Source organism: Macrobrachium rosenbergii, chromosome 42 (genome assembly GCF_040412425.1).
Source record: "Macrobrachium rosenbergii isolate ZJJX-2024 chromosome 42, ASM4041242v1, whole genome shotgun sequence".
Taxonomy (NCBI): domain Eukaryota; kingdom Metazoa; phylum Arthropoda; class Malacostraca; order Decapoda; family Palaemonidae; genus Macrobrachium; species Macrobrachium rosenbergii.
Genome location: NC_089782.1, coordinates 50,663,660 through 50,685,358, shown reverse-complemented (window position 1 = coordinate 50,685,358; position 21,699 = coordinate 50,663,660). Strand labels below are relative to the sequence as shown.

General features: G+C 34.7%; 1 protein-coding gene across 2 annotated transcripts in view; it reads right to left on the bottom strand.

Moving 5' to 3' along the window:
- Window positions 1-1,140: 1,140 nt before the first annotated feature.
- The window catches only part of LOC136828417 (nephrin-like), a 1,390,497-nt gene continuing 1,369,938 nt past the window's right edge, over window positions 1,141-21,699 (bottom strand). For both annotated transcript variants that reach the window (XM_067086456.1, XM_067086455.1), the window contains 4 exons: window positions 16,554-16,687; window positions 11,914-12,083; window positions 5,249-5,329; window positions 1,141-1,280 (listed from right to left, as the gene is read on the bottom strand). In XM_067086456.1, coding sequence (XP_066942557.1) covers window positions 5,253-5,329; window positions 11,914-12,083; window positions 16,554-16,687 — 381 coding nt within the window. In that variant the 3' untranslated portion in view covers window positions 1,141-1,280; window positions 5,249-5,252. The remainder of the gene's footprint in view (window positions 1,281-5,248; window positions 5,330-11,913; window positions 12,084-16,553; window positions 16,688-21,699) is intronic.

Here is a 21,699-nt window from a genome sequence, read left to right as displayed (position 1 = left end):
TGCAATGAAGCACCACTGTAAATATCCAGCACTCACGTTATATATATATATATATATATATATATATATATATATATATATATATATATATATATATATATATATATATATATATATATATATATATATATTTCTCGGAACAGTAGCAACGAAGTCTTCCATCCCCAAGACAGTCCCTTGGAGGAAAGGGGTATCCACATCAGTTACGCCTTCCCTTTCGACTCTTCCACTTTTCAAAAACCATTCCTTGGATATGAAATCATTCGGACAAGGAAATTCGACCGCAATGAGGAAATTATACACAAGAGAAGTCACTCACAACATTTCTTTATCTGACTGAGGTGTGTAGTCTCAGGGGGTACTTTTCTGATGACGGCAGGGGGCGACAAATGACAGGACCATTTTCTGTCAGAATCCTCGATTAAAAATCGTTATAAAAATATGATTTTCCAAGGTGGAGCCACACTATTACGATGACCAACACTACTGGAGAGAATTTTCCACTCTAGACAAATACATACATCATCATTTCCACAGATTTTCTAAATAAAATACGTTTTTCTTTGTCAACTCGGACCCATGCCAACCCGTTGAAACAGTCCAACCACAAAACTTTCGTTTTCCCAAAACGCTTGGAATCTGTTTCTAACAAACCGAGAAACATTCGCAGCTTCCTTTTATTTTTCTTTTCCAGTGACACACGATTACTCAAAAAACGATTAAACACGTCATATGTATTTATGTATATAACTGTATTCTCAGAAAAGAGGACCACTCATCCGCTGATATAAAGACTATTTACGAACTAGTTGGGTGAATGTGTACAAAAGGGAGTGACGGGGGACAAATATAGGCCGAGGAGGAGGTAGAAATGGGAGCGCGAGGAGGAGGAGGAGGAGGAGGAGGAGGAGGAGGAGGAGGAGGAGGAGGAGGAGGAGGAGGAGGAGGACGTTGTGTGCGTATGTGGTACCAGTGGTAGTGGGGGGAGGAGGGGAAGGGGGTTAGGAAGGAAAATGGGGGTGGGGTGGAGGCGTATAGGCGGCGGTTAAGTGTGGCGTAGAACCGAGTTATACGAAGCTCTCGTCATGGGCCAAATGTTGAGGACTTCCTGAATCGAGGTAGAGACCCCTACTACCTCCTACACTTCCGCCTCCTCCTCCCGCTCCGACTCCGCCTCCCCCGAGACTGCTTCCTACCATTCCTCCTCCTCCACCTCCTAGCCCTCCACTTCCATTAGTTCCCAGCTGGGCGCTGCCTTCCACTCCACACTGACCCATCACCTGGAAAGACATTAAACCACAAAAACCCATTAGATCAATTGGAGGACCCGGGGTCGTCCTCGACAGAGGCTGGAGATGTACAAACGCCAGCGCTCACGGAAATGGACGACAAAACGACTTATTGCAGTTCTAAAAGTACCAGAATTAATGTAATTACGTGCACCAGCAAACCAATGAGAGCTATATAAAGTAGGTCTTAGGGTTGTAAATGTACCCGAATTAATATAATTTAATACAATAACAAATTCATAGCAATTATGAAAGTTATTGTGGTTGTCGAAGTTTCCGATTTTACGTAAATACTTATAGCAGCAAATGAATGAAAGCAATAAGTGTAATAATCATTGGTACAAAAGTTCCCCAATTAATATAATTGCACACACTAGCAAATGAATGAAAGCAATACAAGCAATTATTATGATTGAAAAATTTAAATGCTACAATACCAAATATATGACAGTATTGAAATTACTTATTGTGGTTCTAAAAGTACTGCAAATACTCTGGCAAATATGTGATTAACGATAAAAACATTTGACGCTATTACAAAGGTACATCAACTGGCGTAAAGCAAATGTGATACACTAGTAATTCTATAAAGAAACAGCGAAGGGACAGAGCTGCTGCGATTGAATACAGCCAATAAAAGAAGTCATTTGAAAATGATGAAAGAAAAAGCTGGAAGTAAGATAAAGCGCGGTTGTAAAAAATAAGAAAAAAGAAACAAAGTTATTTTGATGGAGAAATAATTAAATAAACACTGGAATATTAACCAAAATGACAAAAACCGAAAAAAGTAGAATAGCCAATAAAAAAAAGCATATGAAATCAGCAAGGCGAATACCAATAATAAAGGGTACACAGCTTTTGAAATTAACGAATAATAAAAATAAAAGAAGTTAAAAATTAATTGAAAGCAGGTCAAATGAAAGTGTAAACTCACTCCAACATAGAATGTATGCCCTTGCATTCAAACATTTGTATTCAAACGTATTACCATCAGAGAGTACATTAGTGCAATATGCTTCGCTATTTATCCAAAGATATCTTTCCTCAGTGTATTTAATGACGCATTCTTATAGGCTTTCGTTCCACCTTTCCCTATTCATTATAACTGTCGTAATGATACTCAAATGTGGTAAACCAATCAATAAACCATAACCCTCTTCCCCCACCCGCAACACAACACTGATAGACATCTAATAAATGGAAGGCGTTACCTTTAGATTTTACTTATAAGGAGTTTTTCTATGTTTAATTTTGATATGCGAAAAGTTTAGGTGGAAAAGACAATTGGGTATTGTGTAATTTTCCGCTTTTTTTATTTTTGCACAAAAAACAGAATTTCCATCTTAAACACAACACCGAATGTAATGCCTGACATCAGTGCATAACGCGTTGTTATGAAGGTATGCAACACCTCACCTTCAATTTCACCAGTTACTGGTAACTTTGATATTATCAAAATTAAGTCTAAGATATTAATTAATTAAAATACGTTTTCCTACACTTTCGAGCAAAAATCGAGACAACTTCAAATTATTTCTAAACTTATACATAAAATGAAAATTTGTCTGCTAAGAAACCCGGGACGATAATTGCCAATTTACAAGGAACATTTTTAACTGCCAGCAATGCAGCGCTATAATCGATACTCGTAAAACATAAATAAGAAAAATGGCTAATTACGAGTCACCAGGAAAGCAATTGATTTTCAATAGCTTTAATTTAATTCATTACTCATTACGGTGGCACGTTCCTGAGAATCTATTTTTAAAAACAAAGAATTGAATGGAATATATATATATATATATATATATATATATATATATATATATATATATATATATATATATATATATATATATATATATATATATATATAGATATAGATAGATACAGTGAACTTAAATGAATAATTAAGCACAGAATACGAAAATATCAAAACTCTAATATCCCTGAGTAATAGAATAAATTTGAAAACTGTTCAGGGAACCAGACTGGCAACACATATTCACACAAATACGAGCAGAAAGATCCAAATTTCTCTTTTGATTTCTGATTTCTTAGAAATCCGATGACCGTACCGCGAAAAACTGGTCATCTCTCACTGCGTTTAAGATTCGATCGCAGCCACGCTAAAGAAACGTCGCGCTATTTTCCTAAGATGGAATAAAGCGTTGAGTAGTGGGTCAGGGATGACTTGGAGTCGGAACTGCCAGGGTCACTAACATCGAAGATTTAACGAAATCCGAAATTCTGGAAATTCTGTTTTTCGAGGTACTGTATTTGTAAGGAGAGAAAATCTTTGTAGAGTCTCACAGAGAGAGAGAGAGAGAGAGAGAGAGAGAGAGAGAGAGAGAGAGAGAGAGAGAGAGAGAGAGAGAAATTAAGTTTCGGTGTCTGTGACACACACATATAAATGTGTTTTATATATTTATATATATATATATATATATATATATATATATATATATATATATATATAGAGAGAGAGAGAGAGAGAGAGAGAGAGAGAGAGAGAGAGAGAAAGCCCAGATGCATGTCTCGCGTCAATCAAAGGGTGACCCTCAGCTTACGAACTGGCATCACGCTATTTTCCAATACATGGCCAAAAATCGTTCCAGGAGAAAAACGCAACATGCTATTGGTGCAATTACCGATTCCTGGGAAATATGCATTTATAAATAAGCAGAAATTATCCGGAGGGAACGCGAAAAGACAATAAATATGGGGGTAAACAGAAAAAGAATAGAAAAAAGTAAATTATCCTGACTCGTAACTTCCCGGAGATCGTGGAGAATGTACGGGAAACTGAACGTGGATACAAAGAAATGGGACATTGAGCTGAGTTACTTCAGTGAAAAGACTGATACAGGAACGACAGTGTCATTATCTTCCAGATCACATCAGGCTAATTTTTAGTCCGGAGGTTCATTTTCAGGGGCATATTATTTTCTGCATAGAAGAAAATCGCACAACAGGTAAAAATATAAGATTTACAATTGTATCAAAAATAGGAATTGGAAATGTGATGCGAAACCACACACACAAACACGCAAACATGAAAACAAGAAAAAACAAATTTCATATTTTGTAAAACTCGCACAGAAAAAAAAGAGCTAAAAAGGAAAACTTTTTTTATCTTCACCCGAAGGTCGTTGTGACTTTGAAAAGGTTCATAACATTTTTGCTCATAAAACATTTAATTGCCCGGTAACTAAAACGCACTATCATCTAAACGTCGCTATTCTATGCTTGTCAAAACCATTTTTTCACGTGTATCCACTCTGTAAAATTTCCATATATCTTACTGTTTTATACTAATTACCCATATATATATATATATATATATATATATATATATATATATATATATATATATATATATACATATATATATATATATATATATATATATATATATATATATATATATATATATATATATATATATATATATATATATATATATATATATATATATATATATATATACATACATACATACATACATACATATACACACACACACACACATGTATATATTAAAATTTATATCATCTCTCTCTCCCTCTCTCTCTCTCTCTCTCTCTCCTCCTGTAACTATATATATATAAAATATATATATGCATATATATATATATATATATATATATATATAATATATATATATATATATATATGTGTGTGTGTGTGTAAAGTAAAACACACTGTGCACTGGGTGTGTATTTAAAAGTAAAAAATGAATGTCGAACTCATAACAACAAAAGTTATGCATAAATAGGAACCTTAAAAGTGGTAAACAAAACAAAAAAGTAAAACACACTGCAGCACTGGATGCTATATAACTAAATAATGAATGTAAACTTAATAATATATATATATATATATATATATATATATATATATATATATATATATATATATATATATATATATATATATATATATACATGTATACTTACACTGCTATGACTGTAGGGGTGGCGGTCTTCTTGCAGGAATGATTTCTGGGCATTTACTACCTTCCAGGAGTTGAGCCGTTTCTGTAATGAGAAAAAATCATGTTATTTCACAACAGTTAGGTATATATAATAATTCTATAATTGGGTATACAAATGGCTCTGTGTAATGTTTGCGGGTTTAAAATCATATCCTGGATCTAGGGATACAAAACAGAGCACACACACACATATATATATATATACTGTAAATTTTGTGTGTATATATATATATATATATATATAAATATATATATATATAAATATATATATATAATATATATATATATATATATATATATATATATATATATATATATATATATATATATATATATATATATATATATATATATATATATATATATATATATATATATATATATATATATATATATATATATATATTCGCATATAGTTCACTTTGCTAGCTTGATATGTTTGTGTTGTGCATGTTACAAATGTATTGTATAATGATGAAGATGAGCAGTTACAGTGACGGGTGGAAGCATAATCATTTTTAACGATTAAAAATTTAACAGTACAGAAGTAAATGGAATGAGGGTGATGATTTGATAATTATTTGCATGGAATATGGGAAAAAGGCAATACTCTATCCAAAAGTATTTTAATCAGGAAAATAGAAGTATTTTATAAACATTGTACTCGAGAAGGAACGTGAAAGGAGGGTATGAATGAATGAATGATTTAGGTAGGCCCTTCTGTTGGAAATGAAGTGAATGAATTAGGGTTGTCGAATATAAGAGAGGAAACCCGTGAAAATGATAAATATGAACGGCACGTCAAATATAACAGGAATTACAACAGTTGAAGGGATAAAATGTTGATATTCAAGGAATATGATCACGACGAATAATTACTGAGGTTACATTGATATGAAGTGGTCTGGGCATATACAGATAACGGGGGGTGATCGAACGATGAGTGTTGTGTGTAATTTACATATGGAACTGAAAAAGCAAAAGGGCGATACAATCACGATTGTCAAACAATTAAAGGATATTGTGAAAAAAAACTGTTGGTGAAAACGTGTGCCCCACAGAATGAATAACATGCTTTTGGTGAGCCTCCATGTGGGTGTGTACAGCCGTGTTTGAAGCCTTCCCAATCTTTGGAGTTGTGACATAAATTCTGCTTGGATTGCAGCTTTGCCTTTCACTGCAAAAACAACACATTTTAGAGGAAACGCTTATTGCCAGAAAAAACTTCACGGTTTGCTGTGGATTACAGAAAGAACGGACGAAAAAATGCGGAAGGATTTTGCAGAACGAAATTAGATTTAGAAAATAAAAGCGCATGCTCCCTTACTTTCTAAGGTAAGTCGTACGCCTGGTCGACATTGTCGCTCGCTAATCTAATTAATGGATGGAGGGAAGAGCCATGGAGTTCAGTTCAAAGGTGAACAAAATGTGAGTCAAATGTCATGTGATACTCTCTCTTCAATTTCGTCTGTCCTAACTTCTTGCCCTAATTAGACACTTTATATATGGATGAGGAAAAATTTAATTTATATAAAAAAACTGTTGACAACCTGGGATTTCTGTCATTAGAGCTGTGGACTAGCACTCGCTAGGCCCGAGTTCGAGTCTCAGCCGGCTGATGAAGAGTTAGAGGAATTTATTTCTGGTGATAGAAATTCATTTCTCGCTATAATGTGGTTCGGATTTCACAATAAACTGTAGGTCCCGTTGCTAAGTAACCAATTGGTTCTTAGCCACGTAAAGTAAGTCTAATCCTTCGGGCCAGCCCTACGAGAACTGTTAATCAGCTCAGTGGTCTGATAAAACTAAGGTATACTTTTTGTCATTCCCTGGGAGCTGAGATTTCGAAAGTAGTTGTTTTCAATGGTTTACACTGACGCACAAATAAATATGGATTCACAACAGACAAAATTTGACATTTCCTGCCTTACTCTGTATTTCCCACTTGATTTTACCTGCCTCTTTTAAATGCATCATTTGGCGATGCTAATTTGCGTGGAGTGACAGCTTGAATTGGACAGTTTTTCCTGTCGTCCCAGTCTCTTAAAAAATTGATAAAAAGAAAAAATCCCTATAATTAACCACCGCTGCGCACTTGTGAAATATGTTACGTGTCCACATGTATACCAACAAATTATTAACTATATTTTTATATACATAAAAATGCCAATAGATGAGCTCATACATAATCATACATACTGGAGAAACGACCAAAACTCACCCTATTTTTCAAAGCAAAATCTCCGAACGAGGTTGATAAACCGCGCTGTAGCTCAGCCCGGATACGAAGGCATCTTAAGCTCTGGATTAGAACCCGTGGGCTCTGTGATCAGAGAATATCTGAGAAAATACACGGGCCAAATGAGAGAGGAACCGCTCCCGTGATAGACTCCATGCAAATGATTTACGCCAAGTTTATGGACATTCAGTTAAGCCCGACCCGTCCCTTCCCCTTCCTCGCCCCTCACAATTACAGCGAGGGGAATTATTGAACGTAAAGGCAGCTTAACCAGCACTAAACTTACAATAGTTCGCTCATTAGAGAGAAATCGCCCCAGGGAACGGAAAGGGAAGACGACGCCCGTTCCCTCGTTCTTTGCAAAGCAAATCGAATGCAAATGCCTTCTGCCCTGACCCGTATTAACGACATTGACTTACGAGTAATGACAAAAACAAAAGGGATTAGTCCACACGGGGAGGGGAGAGGAGGGAGGAGGGAGGAAGGAAGGGAGGGAGGGAGGAAGACTCCTCCTCGACCTACCCATGATAAAAAGGCAACGGTGGAATCGTCATGTTGCTATTTCGGGGGGAATAAAAGATTTCGGACCCCAGCTCTCTTGGCATTATTCGGTTGATGTTCGTCCATCGCCATGACATTATTCCGGATAAAAGGTTTTTATGATGACAAACAGATTCAGAGGGAAAGAAACAACTGTAGCGGAGAGAGAGAGAGAGAGAGAGAGAGAGAGAGAGAGAGAGAGAGAGAGAGAGAGAGAGAGAGAGAGAAAAACAAATTTTGTGTGTGTGAGTGTGTTTGTGTGTTGTGAGAGAAAATGCAAAGCATACAAATTTAATAGAGGTGGATCACTTGAGAGAGAGAGAGAGAGAGAGAGAGAGAGAGAGAGAGAGAGAGAGAGAGAGAGCATGAAAATATCTGCTTGCATTATTTACTGTCTGTTTATCCTAACCCTTTACGAGAGAAGATAGGTCAATCACTCTCTTATTAGCGACTGAAAAATAAAGACGAACAAACAACCTCCGGAAAGAGACAAAAATCGGACCTAGGACGGCCGGAGTAAACACTAAATTAGCATTCGTTAAAACTCGCACGAAAAAGTGACAGTAGTATCAACAACATTCACAGAGTATGGAAAAGATAAACAGGCTCTTAACGAAAGGGGAACGGGAAGCAAACACGGTACACAGGAAGTGAATCAAAGACGGGAAAAGGAAGAAAAGAAATGGAAACGAATGTAAATAGTGAATTTAGGGGACGCACTCAAGAATGTCGACAGAAATCCAAGCAATATTAACAGACCAAAAGGAAAAGACGAACAGATAAATGGCAAAAGGAAAGGAAACAAACACGGTACATAAGAAGAAGTAAAAAAACTTCTGGGAAATTAAACATGAAATGAGTAATGAGTAGAAATAGAGAGAGAAAACTACAGGAGGGAGAGAAGTAGTAAACACGACGGATAAAGAGGCATGAGTACAAGAGGAGAAAATGAAGCGGAAATGAGAGCGGACAGTGAAAAATAGTGGACATAGATAAGCGTGGGGATTGCATGAACATGAAACATGAACACTGTTCACCCCGTCAACACGGTGTCAGTGTACGTGTGTGTACAGTGTGTACATATGAAAACATCTGTGTGGATGCGTAACTATACATGTTGGCATAACATCTAAAGACATAGTGAAACGAACTTGATGAAATTTGGCTGACAATAACGTATTCATTAGGTGACCATCCAACTGTTCACGAATGTTCGAAGGTCAAGGTTACAAATATTTGGCTGTTTAAATGCTTCGCACCCTCATTTATGTTCGTGACGTTCTTTTCATACTGATAAATTATGCTAGAAATTCTAAGATAATTGTATCTGGAAGTTTGACCTTTCAAGTAAAATGTCAAGGTCACAGATCTTTAGAACTTTTGGTGTCTCATAAGCGGAAACATACTTACAGTTGCCTGTCCTTTTCACGGTGATAAATTATGACATTAATTCCCGAATAAGAAAGCCTCGCTTCAGTTTCAAAAGTCAAACTCAAGATCACAGAACTGGTTAAAATTTGTAGCTAATACACGCTAATAAGAACTGTAAAATGATAACGAGCACGGTGAAGTGGCCAAGATAGAAGTATGAGAGAGAGAGAGAGAGAGAGAGAGAGAGAGAGAGAGAGAGAGAGAGAGAGAGAGAGAGAGAGTCGAATAATCTATGGTTAATGACCACAAAAAAGTTTCATTTTGAGGAACTAAGTTATTTTTTAGAAGAATACAGCACAGCATACACTGTTCTCCCTAAAAGACGTTGTGTATTATTGTAACTATTTAACTATAAATATAGGGAAATTTATAACTTCTGAGAAATAAGGATTTTATTGACTTCCCCTGCTTAAATTTTGTTTGCCATTATGACAACAATCCCCACTGATGCGGTCTATCCCCTCCCACCATCCTCAGGCACTTCCTGAATGGGGGATATACCAACCAATTAAATGCAGGGTCCCTCTTGAAATAGGGCGCAAACCCCGAACTTATGGGTCCTCTTTGAATAGGGTTAACCACTCACAGAGCCACTCTAGTATAAAGGTACACCATCTTCAGGGAGTCTCCTGAAGGGGCCATGTCATCCTTCTTCCCATAGGAATCCTGTTGCAAGGGGCTAACGCCACCACTCTCAGAGACTTTCCTACGCTGGGCTTACCCCAAAGCTGTACCCTAAGGGGGGCCCCCTCTCTCCACTGAGAGGTTAGTCATCCCAAAATATGCTTGTGATTAAGACATGCTGGCGTGATGAACGTAAAACTGTGCAAGAAGCGAGACATTCTTTTCGTATCACAGAGGCGAATCTTACCTCAAAGACAACTTGTCCGTGCACCTTTCTGTGATTTCCGATGAAATCGTCGTTTTCTATAAGGGCTGAGGGATATTCAGGGAAGTCTAAAGTGAAATTAAGAGGCAAATGACTAAGTTAGCATAGGTGAAGGAAATGTAACATGACATACATAAATTTTCCTAAGATTTTTGTGAAAGAAAATCTACTGATTTTTCCACATGTAGAAGTGACACACACATCCATTTAAATATACATACATACACACACATATATATATGTATATATATGTATGTATGTATGTATATTTATATAATTATATATACTGTATATATATACACACACACACATATATATATATATATATATATATATATATATATATATATATATATATATATATATATATATATATATATATATATATATATAATAATGAGTATTCATCAGTAGGTATGTGACGTATGTATTAATAACTGTATTGACAGCTGATATGTTTTCCATTAATTTTTCTTCATTATTGCAATTTATGTGAGCAAAAAATATATTTCCTATGTCAATGGCAATGATTAAAGTGTCGGTAATTTGTGACATAAAATAAATCAATCATTATTACTATAAGATCCCATATTGTTATGCTTTTTCTTTACGAAAATAAAATTGATACTGGGAACCTTTGGTCTCAATCTGCCGGTGTTGAGTGTTGTATATAATGGTGTAATGAAACGATTATTACACTTTCTTAAGGTCTGTCCTGTCTAGAATTCGACTTTCATATTTTTAAGAGCCTGAATGAAGTCACATATTTAAGTACCACTGAGTAATTAATTTTCCTTATTAATATTATTACATTTTTATAATTTTCTCTATTAAACGCGCTTCGAATTAAGGCTTAGTCTGACACTTGAACATTCATTATTTATTTATTTATTTATTTTATTTTTATTCTATTAAGTTTGTTTATACATATTTAAAAACCACTGCTCAGCAATCATTTTTCCGAAAGGTACTGACATAAAAGTTGCTCAAAGGCATTAACCAAAAGTCTCGATAAATAATCGAAGATCGAGGAAGAAACCACATTAAATACAGAGGCCCGTTTCTCTTTTCACTGGGCTCTCAAGGAAATTATATAGGTAAAGAGGATTCTTATCCAAACAGTTCTGCGAATTTCAGAATGTAAAAGGAGGAATTGGAATCTTTATGTGTATCTATTAAGGAAGCCTAATAGATTTATTTAGAGAGAATGATAAGAGGGGTCAGTTTACATTACTTCATCTTCAGAGTAGATGCTCTACCTACCTGCCTAAATAAATAACTAAATATATACATATAAATAAATTTCAGAGCCCACAGTTTTCAAATGCTCCCCATTACACTTCCACTAAAACTACAGCATTCCAAGAACCTGAACACTGAGGACAAACGTTCAGTTTCTTTTTTTCAAGTCTTGATCCTTTTCTCACAATGAAGGGAATACAGTCTACCAAGACTTCACTAATTACAAGACCTGAATATCCCCGATCTCTATAATCAGGAAAACATAACAAACCTAAGTACGACTAACCATTTGCAGTTTTGACGACATCGGGGCTATCCTCGTCTTCATCGTCGTGGGACGAGTGGGGGAGATTGTGACGCGAGGACCCAGAGGATTTGGAAGCTGGGGCGTGGGGCGAACTCCCGCCCACGACGCCCGCCCCCCTCTCCCGCTCTCCGTCGCGTAAGCAGGTGCACCTGGGGAAGTAAGTAGAATGAGGAAAATAATAGAATTAAAAAGGATGGAAGGAAAACCACTCACTCCGATAAGAGGGAAGGCACGAGTGAAAAATTATGCATAAATAATTTGCAAAAATGAGGAAACTAAATACCCTGTATCATAGTGTCTTTGACTGAATAAATAAGATGAAAACTGGAGAGATAAAAAGGTGGTATCGAGACAGGTATCTTTAATTAACTCCAAAATGGAGGATGCTCCGGTATGGAATTATCGGGCCAATCTGCGTAGGCGGATGAAAACGCCTACCACCCACTTTTCTTAAAAGAATGGCTTAGGAAATTTTAAAAGAAATTTTTGATAGGTAGCCAAAGTGGTCAAGAATGTTTTTGCTAATATTTGGAAAGGAAGTATGCCGACAGCGTGCGTGCTTATACACATACGAGGAGAAACCCACAAATACATAAATGCATATACTGTACGTATATCCGATATATGTATGTACACATACACAGGCACACAAGGACACAGACACAGATACACTTATGTATATGTATATATATGTATGCATATATATACATACATATATATATATATATATATATATATATATATATATATATATATATATATATATATATATATATATATATATATACATATATATATATATATATATATATATATATATATATATATATATATATATATATATATATATATATATATAGATAGATAGAGAGAGAGAGAGAGAGAGAGAGAGAGAGAGAGAGAGAGAGAGAGAGAGAGAGAGAGAGAGAGAGAGAGAGAGAGGCTGAAGGGTCGGGGAACAGGCTATACCTTTTCTGTTTTTAACAATTCGTGACGCAAGCGTTGGAATACAAAGACTAGGTTTAATGCGCAAAGCAGAAGCTGAGCCAAAATACGATTATCGGCTTCCACCAAACACTATTACAAAAACAGAGCAGAGATTGAGTTTAGTCTCTCATGTTATTATGAAAATGGTGATTTTCATGACAAATATAATGGGGAAAAATTCTAGATTTTAAAGTACACCGACTGAAAATTAACGCTGCTAATTAACCCTATCCACCCTAACTTAATCTAAGGCTGATATCGAAAATGGCTCTTAATTTACGATAACTTGAAGCTCATTTACATTTTTAAAGTTAAATGTAATTACCTCATCATATGAAGTGATTATTTAACTAAAAATATCCGTAATGGACCCAAGAGACAAGACAGCGATATTCAAATTTTTTTTCTTTATTTCCCAAAACACAGAAAAAGTGATTTGTTGTAAAATGTTCTAACTCATCGAGAGACATATAAAGACAATAGATAGATAAGAAAAATCTTTCTTATTTTAGAAAAAATGTTTACTAAAACAAGTGGATGAAGAAAAACCTTTTCTTCAATCTTAATCTTTCTTATTTTAGAAAAAAAATGTTTACATAAAACAAGCGGATGAAGAAAACTTAACAGCTATTTCTTCAACAAGTTCCTACATGAGCACAGAAAAAAAAAAAATGTTCTACATATCTTGGCATTTTAGGTAAATTGATGTTTTGAAAAAATACCAGGCAAGGTTGGAAAAAATTTGTATATAATATAAAAGTTCATTTTTAATCTCCTTTTACAATATGAAGTTTTCCATCGAATTTTTTATTTGGTCTTCGTCATCAGCAATTCAAATTCACATGGAATGAATGGAGAATTATCACAGAAGGGGAATTTATATAAGTGATAAAATAAAAAAAAAAAAGCGACTCAGTCATAGCAGAGAAATTCTTCAGACTTGATTCATTAACGTCTTATTTTACCATAAATGAGACTCACTCTATCCTTTCTACCCATAAACATAATATTTTGAAACAAACTTATCGCATCGTAAAATAAGTTTTTTAAGGTAGAAGGATGAAAAGAGATAATATACTTTTTGCAAATTATTAAAAATAAACTCCATTTTGTTGCTTGTGTGTCTGTGGCCGATAGAATAAATCTTAATTCCAGATTTCATGTTAAATCATGTACGCAATAAAATACGCTCTAATGAAAAAAATACCAGGCGTTTTCGTAAGTGGGTTTTAGAATTATTTTTTATATAAATTCCTTCGCTAAATGAATTTGATAAATGTATTTGTATATAATATGAAAAGTTCATTTAATCTCCTTATATACAATATGTATGTGTCAAGGGTTCGCGTATAATATTTATCATATATATATATATATATATATATATATATGATTGTATATAAATCACGGTGTATATATATATATATATATATATATATATATATATATATATATATATATATATATATATATATATATATATATATATATATATATATATATTTTATATATATATATATATATATATATATATATATATATATATATATATATATATATATATAAATAGTATATATATATATATATATATATATATATACTGCATATATATATATATATATATATATATATATATATATATATATATATATATATATATATATATATATATATATATATATATATATATATATACACTTATAAATCAAATTATAAATCGTGCGTCTATTACATTTAAAACGGGAAAACTGCTTCCCAGAAAAAAACAGAGCGCTTTCCGTGTCAACAACCAAGTTTGGGATGTACTAAAAGCGTTTGCACAAATTTCAGTACTTTTCACAGAACCTATTAGCGATCAAGGGCGTGGCAGAAAGAGAGAAAGAGGGAGAGATTGCCAGCACTACCTTTTAGCATTAATGTTAAAAGCCGAGAGAGAGAGAGAGAGAGAGAGAGAGAGAGAGAGAGAGAGAGAGAGAGAGAGAGAGAGAGAGAGAGAGAGAGAGAGAGAGTATAAAAGGTCAAAAATCGTGACTTTTACAATGAAATGAAATTGGACTTTGGGAAACCATTTCCCAGAAGACAAAAGGGATTAAATGTGAGCTATTTTACTGTGAAATAGCTATTTGTATCATACTGGCAAATACTATAGGGAGGCTAATACACTCACGCACATACACATACACATACATACAACCACATACACACACGCACACACATATATATATGTGTGTGTGTGTGTGTGCACGAGAGAGAGAGAGAGAGAGAGAGAGAGAGAGAGAGAGAGAGAGAGAGAGAGAGAGAGAGAGAGAGAGAGAAGGAACGAAGGAGCATATTAAAAATGTGGCAAAATAACTTTACTGTGTTTCAGATTCAATCTGTCTGATTACTCAGTCAGCAAAACTTGTATTAAAAGTGATATGGAGAAAAGATTAAAGCAGAAAAAAGCGGTATCTGGCAATGCACAAATATTCATGAGAATATACAGGTAAAATAATTCTTTTAGTAAAACTTGGCTTTGAAGATTATTCCCATACACGGTCCTTTTCAACATACAGAAAAATTATCAGTATAAAAGAGAAAGCCGACTTAAGGTAAACTAAAACAATCTTCAGTTCAAAGAGAATGGAATCTTATAAGTTGCCTTTTTCTAAATATATTACCAAATCGAAATGAAAGTAACCAACATTAAAAGCACTTTTCGAGAAAAGTTGGCTGTTCGCATTTAAAATGTTGCTTGTAAAAAAAATATTAGACATTTTTTACATGAAGAGTAATTTCAATACTAGAATTATTTATAACGGCAAAAAAAGTAAAACCGATTTCATTTGAAATACGAGAACTAAAATGTACTATTTGAATATTTTCCAATAAACTTAGTTATCAAAAACACTTACATATGGCCAGTAGTGCAATTTTTCTTTTCTATTTCATTCGATGTTGGGTAAGCGTGTTTATAATAACACAGAAAACTACTTACATAATTATCTAATTCTATTAAGGTTTACGTTTTGGGTCAGATAGCTTATATATCTTGTGCATGTCGGGACAAAACATAACGAATTCTGGCATACAAATGTACACTGATGAAACAATAATATCTTTATCTTTCAAGGACTCTACGCCTATCCATGAATGAAAAGAGTACTTGGTAGGGAGTATACCCTCGCCAAGGCCACCTAACAATAGATTAAGGATTACCAAATGAGACTTTCTATTTCATAGCCTAAAATATGCCCCACGAGGATTACTGTTGACTATTTAACGTTCTTTCAAGATTCTTTTCTAAAATTTTCTTTCCATTATTTATCATTATTTCTTTCCAGCTTACACTATATTTGCCTGTCATTCAAGAGCCACCCCTTTGACAGTTGACAGTCTAGAATACGACTTGCTTGTCTGGTTATGCTATGTAATAATAGCAGTTTATTACAATACCAACTAAAAAAATTGACATAAAAAGGAATTAAGAGAAACAGTCATTGAAATAAATCATTGTAGTCTATTGCAAAGACTCCAAAGGCCCAAATCATGACAGCAACAACCACAACAACAGCCAACAACAACAACAACAACAATAATAATAATAATAATAATAATAATAATAATAATAATAATAATAACCCCTGACTTACTTATTGGACCTGACTCGAGCGAGAAGGATGCAGGCGATGAGAAGAAATACGAATCCGCCCACAAGCCCGAGGAACACGCCCACCAAAGGCGAAACAGCTGGGGAAGAGACTTCGCCCATCCGCTTTTCGGCAACCTGTAAAGGGAAGGTGACAATAATAATATCAACAACAACAAATCTCCGCAAAGGGTGTGCAATTCAACCTTACCTTCTCTACCCATACCCCAACCCCCATCACCACCCAAATGCCCCGCCTATACCCAAACTCGTGAACATCGTCAGAAATTTTCATGCAACCATGGTAACTGCCCAACAGGAAACAAAAAACACAAAAATAAATAAGTAAATAAATGATATTCTTGTCGAAAGTAAAAATGTTTGTTGATAAAATTATCGGCTTTATTAGTATTATCATTAGTATTGTGACAAGGAATTTAGACTTTACTTTAGTTTCCAGTACATTTTTCATACTATCGGATATGTATATATGCTTTTAATTCTTGTTTTTCAGATTTCCTTTCGAAATTCAAAATTTACCCACTTATATCTTAAATATATATTATTGATGTCTGTCATTAGATAAGCGAACCCGGGACACAGATTAAATCCAACAGTGGAAGAAGTCTTTCACCAGACTCATTATAAAAATTAAGTCTTATTCATTGCTGGGGCATGCAAAATCTAAACATTTAAAAGCAATATCATTCAGTGACTCACTTCAAGATTGGTATAATCCAGGAATTACGGCTTAATTACAGCAAAAACGTTCTACTCGCTTGAGCAGACCACGGACGCAATAAATCGGTATAAGAGCAGATACTATAAATAAATATCATGAGTTTACGGGTTTCTGTTATGGTGAAGTATCATATCTTTCTGTTAAATTAATGCACCTCTCTCTCTCTCTTTCCATATATATATATATATATATATATATATATATATATATATATATATATATATATATATATATATATATATATATATATATATAAATTTATATATATATCACACACACATATATATATATGTGTATATATTGTTAATTATCCCTAAGGTTATAATGCATTCGACCCATTCGTATATCATATAATTTCGCAACATATGAACCCATTAAAAATTCAACACATTACATATACTATATATATATATATATATATATATATACATATATATATATATATATATATATATATATATATATATATATATATATATATATATATATATATATATATATATATATATATATATATATATATATATAAACATATTCAAACATTACTTCTGAGTTGACACGAATCCTCAAACACCTTCTACCGGAGCATTCTAGAAAGGGGGAATTTTGGTCCAAATAACTAAGAAACGCAACATTAACCGGAATAGTAGATGTCACCAACGTTCTCTCCCCCTTTCACCACACTCCCACCAGATCTTCCACAACCGCCACGTATGCCGGAGTGACGTCAATGGACTATTTAAAAGATGCCCGAAAAAAAAAAAGAAAAACCGGGTGGCCGGAAACTTCTAATTTAATTAGTAACCAACGTCACATCTTCAAAGATTTCCGAGTCGTCCTCGGAATTTCCTCGCCGAGGGTATACCTCGGCAGCTGGGGGCCCTATGATATTGCTTCATAAGTCCTACGGCCTTGGGTGAGGAATTCGTCACGAGTAGTATACGTGAAGGCTGCTAGATGTCGCGCAAAACTGATCAAAATTTTGTTATTTAATTGATAAAGAAATTGATGCAATAAACTGTCAATAACAGTGATTAAAATGAACTCATGTTATTTATGAACGGGAGTATTGATGTACATGATGTTATTCTTATTACTTAAGGTGATATCATGTTATTTACGGGGTGCGAGTAATGATATCAGTAATCGTTTCTAGTTTATGTTAAAACTGATAAAAATAACGTTGTTGATCTGATAAAAGGACACCAATCAAATGTTTGTTATCAGTTACTATAATGTGGTATACGAAAACACAGATCCACATTAAAAATGCTATAAATCAAGTGATTTACTTGATAGCTATATGAGACCACTGTGCGCAAGATGAATGGATGTTGAAATAAAAATCCACTGATCTTTCTCAATGAAATTCAAAAGAGATGTCCTCACTTCTTTTTTGGCATTTATTTTATTCCAGAGTTAATTACACAAAGATGGTTTGATGTACGAACAAGAATTACGGGTTTCCTAAGAGCAAGAGCCCATGCTGGCAAAAGGCCAGCTTAAACTCAGGCAACAACAACAACGAATATGAATACATATAATTAAATTAAGCAGAAGTGATCTTAATACTTACTGTTCATTAAACTTCATCTGGCAAATGTGAATTAAGAGATTGGAAAATGGAGCCAAAGTCGAACTGAAGAAAAATCTTTACAATGAAGGCAGAGCCTAAAACGTGACAAGTGTTATAACATCACATTTCCATTCATTTGCGTACTAACGCACGCGTCTACTTCATGGTCAGTTTGGCACAGTGATTTTATATTAATTTAATTTCATCAATGTAAAGGCCGCGGATCAAAGCCAAAGTTACACATGAATAATTTGTTTTCCCTGTTCATCCGCTCCCTTAAAGATTTACCATGCAAACAAAAACTCGGGAAAATGAAAAAAACAATTTTTAATCTTATTTCATCTGTACCAGTAGAGAAGTGCTCCGTAATCAAATTAAATTAGTAGCCATCGCGCATAATGAAAACTTATGAAAAAAAAAAAAAATTTCATAAGAAAAAATGAAAAAAAAAAAGATTGAATATGACGCTGGCGCAAGAGTAGCCAAGAAAAAAAATTCCTAACTTTGAACAAGTCAATTTCTTAAGAGACTTAATATTCCAGAACACTTTCCGCCCGAGAGGAACGGCATAGAAATTCACCAACTATTATGAAGACATAAGTCAGGCCAATTTACAGCAGTTGCCGCAACTTTTGTTTTTAACTTTGTTGTTCAACATCTGCGCCACGGAACTAACGCGGCGTGGCGGATGGCGGCAGGTGTGGTCCTATTTTCCACTATCTTTAGCTACGACCGCCACCTTCCCTAAAACCATAGCCCCTCCACTAAAATGGGAGGAAGCACTACATTTCAGACGCTATGGTCTAATAAGGCTCGTAGGTCGGAACCCACACACAACTATATTAGGTAAGATAATTGGCTCCCCTAAACTTCCCAAAACGGCACATGTTACAGTACTTACTAGAAACTACAGCATACACAAACACTGCAGACGCTACGCAAAACACCCAACGCAAATATGCAAGAAATGACAATAAACTTATCATACCTTTACATATTAATGAAGAAACCTTCAGGTAAACAGCAAGACAAAACAAAAACACTCTCACAAGCTTCTCGAATACTTCGCATGTATTAACTAGTCTGTATTTTAGGCACGAAAGAAATCTGGATCGTTATATGAAACTGAAATCGGTTTAAAATGAAATTTAACACTAGTCAACCAAATGTGAGCATTCTCCCAATATCTGAGTAAGGAAGGTCCAAACGTTTTACATTCAATTGTATGTTCGCACGCTGATTCAGCTTCATCATATAAATCCTACGAGAAGGAGAAATAATAATAAGAGAAGTAATATATATCACACCACCAATGGCAGTAGAAGGATTCCTTCTCCTATGGAAAGAAAGCTCGAAGTTCACGTAAGTATTTCAACTGCATGGTATTAATTCTGGCAATCCAGAAGACAGTAACAATAACTGTAGACACAAATTAGCTCGTAAAATCAGACACACTACCTGCAGAATCGAATTACACCGGAGGCATTGTCCCTACACCTATGTAAAGAGAGAGCCCGGTAGGCAAGGTGAATTGAAAACAAGAGGGGAGAGCTCTGCAGTTACACAGATTTCCCGAACTCCCATTCCGTCTCATACGAACGAGCAGAGAATAAAAGACGAATGCAGCCAAGCATTGCCATTTTTGGACGTGTAAGAATAAGGAAGGTAGGAAAAATCCTGGTGGTGGTGGATGAGTAGGGAGCCAGGAGACAAAAAATGCAAAAAATCGAAATAAGAAGGAGAGGAAACACCCTCTCTCTCTCTCTCTCTCTCTCTCTCTCTCTCTCTCTCTCTCTCTCTTGCCTTCCTCACCTTTCGGTGAACCTTACCTCGAAACCGAGCAGCTTGGAAGCTATCAGCTTGAATCGTCTTTTGAGGTAGGAAAAGAAGAGGAAGAAGAGAAAAAACAACAAAACAAGCAGCAGCAGCAACAACAGCAGCACTAATAATGATATGAAAAAGACGAATATTAAAATAAGATGAAGTGCGAGATGGGGATAAAATTCGATGTTATGACAAAATTTCAATATAACGATGGGGAGGAGAGAGAGAGAGAGAGAGAGAGAGAGAGAGAGAGAGAGAGAGAGAGAGAGAGAGAGAGAGAGAATGTTCTATTTACACGATATCTACCTATCTATCTATCTACTGACATACTCACACGATCACAAATATATATAGATATATATATATATATCTTCTTCTTTTAACGTGCTTTTTTCCCATTTTTGTATGGGGTAAGCACGATGCCTTCTTTTAAAGGACTTTTGATTTGGCTTTGGGGTAGACCGTAATCTCGATCGGCTGCCCTGCCTGACATCGCTTAGACCCCGGTAGCGAATGATACATGTATCATACCAGACCCAACGCCCTATCTCCCAGCAGCGAGAAGTTGTTGCGCGGGTAGGTCGAGAGTTCGAGACGTGTGAGATGTTTGTTATGTTTATAGAAGATGTTGGAGTGGCTTTGTTTTGTGTGTGTATTTAGTCTGTAACACCCATTTGCTTTTTAACCAAACCTATCCGTTGATTACACGGGGTGTCTACACGGATAGCAAAGTGTCCGCCTCTCCGATCAGTCGGCTGCGGATTTGAACCCGCGCCACAGACCTCTACGAGGTCCGAAGCTGCTGCTGTAACCGACTGTGCCATCGAGGCTCCAATATATATATATATATATATATATATATATATATATATATATATATATATATATATATATATATATATATATATATATATATGGCTTTTTATCACATCACCGTGATTCATATACAAGCATTAAGCTACAAAAGTCCTTTAATATCCAGTTCGCTCTACCTCGGAAATAATATTT